The sequence below is a fragment of the Epinephelus moara genome, chromosome 17, assembly GCF_006386435.1.
Source record: "Epinephelus moara isolate mb chromosome 17, YSFRI_EMoa_1.0, whole genome shotgun sequence".
Classification (NCBI taxonomy): domain Eukaryota; kingdom Metazoa; phylum Chordata; class Actinopteri; order Perciformes; family Serranidae; genus Epinephelus; species Epinephelus moara.
This window is the reverse complement of record NC_065522.1, coordinates 33925892-33933479: the sequence shown is the minus strand read 5'-3', so window position 1 is coordinate 33933479 and position 7588 is coordinate 33925892. Positions and strand designations below refer to the sequence as shown.

Genomic DNA, 7588 nt, shown 5'->3' with positions numbered 1-7588 from the left:
TATATATATATATATATAATATATATATATATATGTATATAGCCTATACACATATATTCTGGGCCGCTTTTTGGCATGAAAACAATGTTTTTGATCACAACGTTTGATAGCAAATGTTTAATAACAACTAACATTAATTACAGACGCGGTGACGTTTGCTAGCAATATGGTTTTGCATTAATGAATTAACTTAGTTAACTTATAATTTGAGATATGCTGTTTACTGCAGAACATAGTAGTTTATGTGAGTAAATAAACATATTCCTTTTACATCAACTCCCTATTATGCTAATAAGTTATATGAAACTTCCCCAGGAGCACTGTTAAAGTATTTTGGAGGAGGCACTGACTCAGCCCAGGGGCAGTCCACCTCCTCAGGTTCAGCTCAGGGGCAGTCCACCTCCTCAGGCTCAGCTCAGGTGCAGTCCACCTCCTCAGGCTCAGCCCAGGGGCAGTCCACCTCCTCAGGCTCAGCTCAGGTGCAGTCCACCTCCTCAGGTTCAGCTCAGGTGCAGTCCACCTCCTCAGGTTCAGCCCAGGGGCAGTCCACCTCCTCAGGCTCAGCCCAGGTGCAGTCCACCTCCTCAGGCTCAGCCCAGGGCCAAGGCTAATGAATCAGGTGAGGGAAAAACTGTCACCATATATATTTAATTTCTAGTCAAATTATCTCATTAAGATATACTAATATAAGATATAATTATATGACAAGGGACATGTTTTTCATTTTGGGTCCATCTCCATCCTCTGCTCTGTGCCCACTGTCCCCTCTGTGTCTGCTGCAACCTCAGCTCTACCTGGTAAGTTAACAACAAAACAGCCTTTGTAATTGCTCAGTGTACTGCAGAACATTCTGAGATGAATAATTTTTAATATAAGACATAATCATATAAAAAAGGGACATGTTTTTAGACAAATGCATATTATTTAAAAACTTCTCAAGCAATTTTCAGTTGTTCCACTGGCAGATTGTTTTCTTACTACAAGCTATAGCTGTACTATTTTACTTAGAAAATAAGCAGCATAATTTTCAAGTGTAATATGACATCTAACATGACTTGCTTTTGTTGTTGTTTTTCATCTTAGGTCCATCTCCATCCTTTGCTTCACCCACTGTGCCCACTGTCCCATCTGTGTTGCAGTTTATTTAAAACAAAATAATAAAGCAGATNCATGGCCTTAATCACTGTGGATTACAATCTAACTACAACAAAAAGTTCTCACATCTAGTTTTACAAGTGATGACAGAGTAGAACATGAAATAACTTACAGTAGGTGTGTGAATGATCAATAATCAATATTACTGGCAATAAGAGAGGGCCCCAAAATTAGATTTTGCTTAGGGCCCCATGTAGGTTTGGCCCGGCCCTGACTGGGACATGTAACAGTAAAATCACTGGACGGAGTTACACAGCTGCAGATTAATGTAAATACAAAGTAGCTTGTGAGTTCCTGGCGTGTGTGCTGTGCTGCCTGGCAACAGACTGGGGGAACTGTTTCTTTGTTTTTCGCAGAGCTACATAACATACTTAAATAATTTATTTCATCACCTTTTGTTAACATTTCCTTACTCAGCATTGCTGTTTAAGCTGTTGTTGAACTGTTGTATAAAAGCAATATCACACTCGAGGTCGTGACGTTGGCTGTGATTGTCTTCTATGACCGAATCACAGCCGTGATGATATACAGTACAACGTCACGACCTCGAGTGTGATATTGCTTAAATACAAGGCAATTTTAGGTTTGCTTTCATCTTACCTATGTGTCCTTACCATGCCAAGGAGTACTGGACAGTACTCCTTGTGCTCCCATGACCTTCACCTACTTTCAGTCTCAAACGTCCGTACTGAGCTTGGGAAAAAGGCATTTGCTTATTCTGCCCCCACTGCATGGAACAATCTGCAAAATATCTTACAACTGGACTGCCTAGTTTCTCTAAATGAGTTTAAATCTAAACTTAAGGACTTAGAGGCAGCTTCAAGCTGTCAGTGCTCTTAATTCTGTGCAATGAACTAGTTTTTAAAATTGTTACTAATTTACTATTTTTACTGTATGTACTTTTATGATGTTGTCCTTTTTATGTTGTCTGTAACTGTGTTTATTTCATGCTGCTGCCTGTCTTGGCCAGGTCTCCCTTGAAAAAGAGGTTTTTAATCTCAATGGGACCTCCTGGTTAAATAAAAAAAAAAAAAAAAGATTATTGTCACCTTAACCCATATGTATACTATAATATATTAACATATACCTACAACATATTGTACCACAATAGCCGTAATTGTAACTATAATATTATTACTTTCATTAATGTTTTTGTAAGCTACTGTCATTACCGTCTGTCCTGCATCTGTCTCTGTCTCTGTCTCTGTCTTTGTCTCTCTCTCTCTCTGTCTCTCTCTTTCTGTCTCATTGTGTCATACGGATTATTGTTAATTTATCAAGTTGATCTGTTCTGTACGACATCTATTGCACGTCTGTCCGTCCTGGAAGAGGGATCCCTCCTCAGTTGCTCTTCTTGAGGTTAAAGGGTTTTTTTTGGGGAGTTTTTCCTTTTCAGCTGTGAGGGTCATAAGGACAGAGGGATGTCGTATGCTGTAAAGCCCTGTGAGGCAAATTGTGATTTGTGATATTGGGCTTTATAAATAAAATTGATTGATTTCTTGATGGATTGCTAACAGCGGCTGTTCTTCACTGAGTTAGCTGTTAACTGCTAACAGCTGCTGTTGTTCTTCTTTGAGTTAGCTGCTAACTGCTAACAGCTGCTGTTCTTCTTTGAGTTAGCCGCTAACTGCTAACAGCTGCTGTTCTTCTTTGAGTTAGCTGCTAACTGCTAACAGCTGCTGTTCTACTTTGAGTTAGCTGCTAACTGCTAACAGCTGCTGTTCTTCTTCTTTGAGTTAGCTGCTAACTGCCAACTGCTGCTGTTCTTCTTCTTTGAGTTAGCTTACTGCTAACAGCTGATGTTCTTCTTGAGTTAGCTGCTGACTGCTAACAGCTGCTGTTCTTCTTCTTTGAGTTAGCTGCTGACTGCCAACAGCTGCTGTTCTTCTTTGAGTTAGCTGCTGACTGCTAACTGCTGCTGTTCTTCTTCTTTGAGTTAGCTTACTGCTAACAGCTGATGTTCTTCTTCGAGTTAGCTGCTAACTGCTGCTGTTCCTCTTTGGGTTAGCTGCTAACTGCTAACAGCTGCTGTTTACATCACCCACAGTGGGTCGCACACAGAACACTTTGTCAATACCTCACACCTGTCCTGTCCATGTTCGTCCTGCTGTCTGTCCCTTTGTCTCGGCGCTGTTACTACCCTATGATTAAAGGTGAGACAACTCTGTCCCTCAATCTGTGTCGGACCTTTTACACAGAACGGCGACACAGAACAGTGAAGTGTTGGACTGACCTTGGAGACAGAGACTGATATTCTGATGTCAGCGTGCAACAGATCTGGGTTGAGCGGCGGTGGGCGGAGCTTCTGTAAATGTCTCCTGAGACTGTTGACACCTGTTCGTCACACAGGAAGGTGAAATATGGAGAGAAGAAAGCTGGGACTGAAAGCTGTGTCACAGCCCCACCTGGTGGACGTCAGAGGAAGTGCACACAAATCAAACACAGCACACCTGTCAGGCTTTTATTTTGAAATCCAGTGATAATCCATGATGACACTGACAGTCACAGCTAAGTGTGTGTGATGTCACACAACACGCTCCGCCCCCCCAGGTGACCTGTTGTAAAGTTCAGTTTAAAAACAAATCTGGGCGTGGAGGCTGTATGAGCCCTCTGATTGGCCGACCCTGCAGTATGTGGGCATCAGTTTTGTAGCGTCTTCCAACCATTGTCTTAATTTCATATAAGTTTTTCCTGGAGATGATGGAGAATCAGACAGGATCAATAGTTATCACAGAACAATACTCAACATAAAGAAAAACATCAGCCGTCATCACTGTTCAATAACCTACATCAGTCAATCAATCAATCAATCAATCAATCAATCACATGAAAAAAAAAAACACATCACGTCTGCTCAGATCCACATATTCAGTCACTATGTTAACCGGCACAGTCATGTGTGGGCAGGGCTTAGCCTGACCTCTGACCTGAGCAGAAACAAACACAAACCTTCACATTAAAAACGGGAGTCATGGCCCTTTAACCCGTTTGAGTGGGGCCCCGTCCCCTGGTAGCTGTCAGCCACCGGAACAGGAGAGGCGGGGCTTCCACTGATGCCACGCACGCTAACTAAACTACCCACAATTCATTGTTCCAGTGCAACAGCTCAGCTAACTAATAACTAACTATGGGTTAGAGTGCAACAGCTCAGCTAACAGGCTAACACGCTAACATCTAGCCTAGCATGGTTCATTAGACACAGTGCACCTGATCAAGCTAATGGCTAATGAGCAGCTGATTGGTTCAGATTGTCATTTGATCCCTGATAAAACTTGATATGTTATTCAGTAAAAATCAGTTCAGAGCTCAAAACTTTGATATTAAAAAATGTTCAGATCTCTGGAGCTAACGTCGGAATGCCATCTATCAGCAGCTGTGGGAGGGGCCTCTTATTACCGACAATTATCAGCTAGCTGCAGTCTGCAGAGGAAATATCAGCAACATGAGTTTTATTACTCCGAGCGGAGAGATGATAAAGTGTAACTAACAGCTGCTGTTCTTCTTCTCTGAGTTAGCTGCTAACTGCTAACAGCTGCTGTTCTTCTTCTGTGAGTTCACTGCAAACTGCTAGCAGCTGCTGTCCTACTTCTGTGAGTTAGCTGCTAACTGCTAACAGCTGCTGTTCTTCTTCTTTGTGTTAGCTGCTAACTGCTAACAGCTGCTTTTCTTCACTGAGTTAGCCCCTAACTGCTAACAGAGGCTGTTCTTCTTCTTTGAGTTAGCTGCTAACTGCTAACAGCTTTTGTTATTCTTCTTTGAGTTAGCCACTAACTGCTAAAAGCTGCTGTTCTTCTTCTCTGATTTAGCTGCTTACTGCTAACAGCTGCTGTTCTTCTAATCTGAATTAGCTGCTAACTGCTAAAAGCTAACCGCAAACAATGCCTGAGAATTTCACAACATCACATAAAAAAATTTACAGGTAAAACTTGTAAAATTTCAAATATCATGCAGGAATTTAACAACGAAAACTGACGGAAATGTCACAAGAAAAAATCTAAAGATTTCAAGAACAAATCTGAAAATCAAACTATTTTTAGGATACAAAAGTTGTAATATCTTAAAATAAAGTTTTAATATTTTTAGTCATAAAATTTGAAAAATCAAATTTCAATATTTCCATAAGAAAAGTCATTACATTTGAAGAAAGTCTGAATTTTTAAAGAGCAATAAAGTTCGTAACATTTCAGAGAGAAACTTTGACAACAGGCTAATGTGACGTCATCATGTTGGTTTTAACGTATCGTTTAATGATGGAACATGACCCTGATAAAAACTCGCTGTGTTCACACGTGTGCTTTTACACTCCAACAAAAACCTGATTGGTTAGTTTGGTCTTGTCTCAGCACCATGACTCCACCCACAGCTGCTCAGCTCCGCCTTCCTATTGGTCCGAACTCCTGATTGTCATAATCAAAGCATTGATTGGTGATTGGAGGTTTTATTGCTTTCACAGTGACCTCAGTGTTCACTTTGCTGGTTTCAATAAAGCTGGCTTCATTCAAATTAGCTGCGTCTTAATAAAGTTTGATTCAAATCAATGCTACGCTAATAAAGTTTTTTTTTTTTTCTGTGTTCAGAGCAGCTAACACAGCTAACAGGCTGACTGTAGCACCGACTGGAAGACGTTTACGACATCATTATCATCGTCATCATCATCATGTTTTCCCATGCCTTTGGCATCCTCAGCCACCTCTCTGACCTGTGACCCTGAGATTCATGTTGCTATGACAACCATCCAACCGACATGATGTCGTGATACTTAAAATACAACAATCAAACACCTTCATCTGCCCCATCATCCTCATCCTCACAGTAGTGCAGTAAAGACACATTGTGTGTGTGTGTGTGTGTGTGTGTGTGTTACAGTTTATATACAGTTTGGGTGTCTACATATATCAGAGTCTGTTGGATGTGTCTGATGGTGTGTGTGTGTGTGTGTGTGTTATATAAATATATGCGTTATATATAAATAAGTGTATACATATCAGTGTTCGCTGGACATGTGTCTGATGGTGTGTGTTATATAAATATGTGTGTTATGTATAAATGAGTGTATATATACACATATGTATATATATGTGTGTGTGTGTGTGTGTGTGTATATACATATACATATGTGTATATATATATATATAGATATATATATACATCTATATGCATATATATACATATATATATGTATTTATATATCAGTGTTTGTTGGACATGCGTCTGATGGTGTGTGTTATATAAATATGTGTGTTATGTATAAATGAGTGTATATACATATGTGTGTTATGTATAAATGAGTGTATATATACACATATGTATATATATGTGTGTGTGTGTGTATATATACATATATATATATATACACATATATATATGTATATACATATCAGTGTTCGTTGGGCATGTGTCTGATGGTGTGGAAGATCCAGTCCATCTTGGTGCTCCAGCCTCCATGATGAGCGTCGTTCATCTGTTTGGTGAAATACTCCAACGCCTCCTGCTGGCTTTTCTCTGAGAGACAGAGACAGGTGGACAGACAGACGGACAGACAGACAGAGACAGAAGAAGATGAGACATTATCTTTGAGAGTCAGAGGATTTCTGCTGAAGTCGTCAAATGTGGAGGTGAAACTTTGTGTGGACGTTTGTGCCAAATTTGAGAAAACTCCCTCAAGATGTTCGTGAGATAATGTGATAACAAGAATCTGATAGATGGGGTCACAGTGACCTTTGACCTCTGACCATCAAAATCTTATCAGTTTATCTTACGACTGTGTAATTCAACTGGACGTTTGAGCCAAATTTGAGGAAAATGACGTGTTTTTGAGACATCGTGTTCACATTGGTCTCATTCTCGTGAAAATGATATCTTAAGACAGTATGACAGAGGTCTTCAAATCTGGCACAAACGTCCACATGCACTCAACAGTGAACTGATTCCATTTTGATGGTCAAAGATCACTGTGTAGCACACAGCCTGAAAAACAGGAGGCTGCACCTTTTTTTCTGTGCAGAGAAGGATGTGGTGAGTGGCTGTGACAGCAGAGGAGTGGGTGTGATGGTAAATGTGGGGTGTGGTTAAAACATGCATACACCTGTGACGTGTGAGAAGAAGACAACAGGTTCGTTCGAGATAAGCTAGTCCTGCGCAGATTCGATCACCGGTGATCGGCGCACGATGCATGCCGGTTAGTTTTGTGTCTGACTTCATCCCAACTTGCTCTGACGTATTACAAAAGTGGATAATGATAAAACTGCGAGAGCGAGGCGGCCGCAGTTTTAAGAGCCAGGCACTGCAGCTGCTCTCCACCGACTGCACCGCCTGGCTCTCACCTGATCTAACAGCTGATTGGTTTAGATGTCGACTCAACAAGATGACGTTTTAGATAAACTACTCATTTTTGTTGAATTTTAGAGATTAAGATTGTATTTGTCTGACCTGA

At 40.6% G+C, this 7588-nt stretch overlaps 1 protein-coding gene across 1 annotated transcript in view; it reads right to left on the bottom strand.

Annotated features, from left to right (window-relative positions):
• Positions 1-3613: 3613 nt before the first annotated feature.
• Positions 3614-7588, bottom strand: part of LOC126403898 (phosphatidylinositol 4,5-bisphosphate 3-kinase catalytic subunit alpha isoform-like) — a 102493-nt gene continuing 98518 nt past the window's right edge. The window contains exon 20 of the mRNA XM_050066718.1: positions 3614-6657. Coding sequence (XP_049922675.1) covers positions 6533-6657 — 125 coding nt within the window. The 3' untranslated portion in view covers positions 3614-6532. The remainder of the gene's footprint in view (positions 6658-7588) is intronic.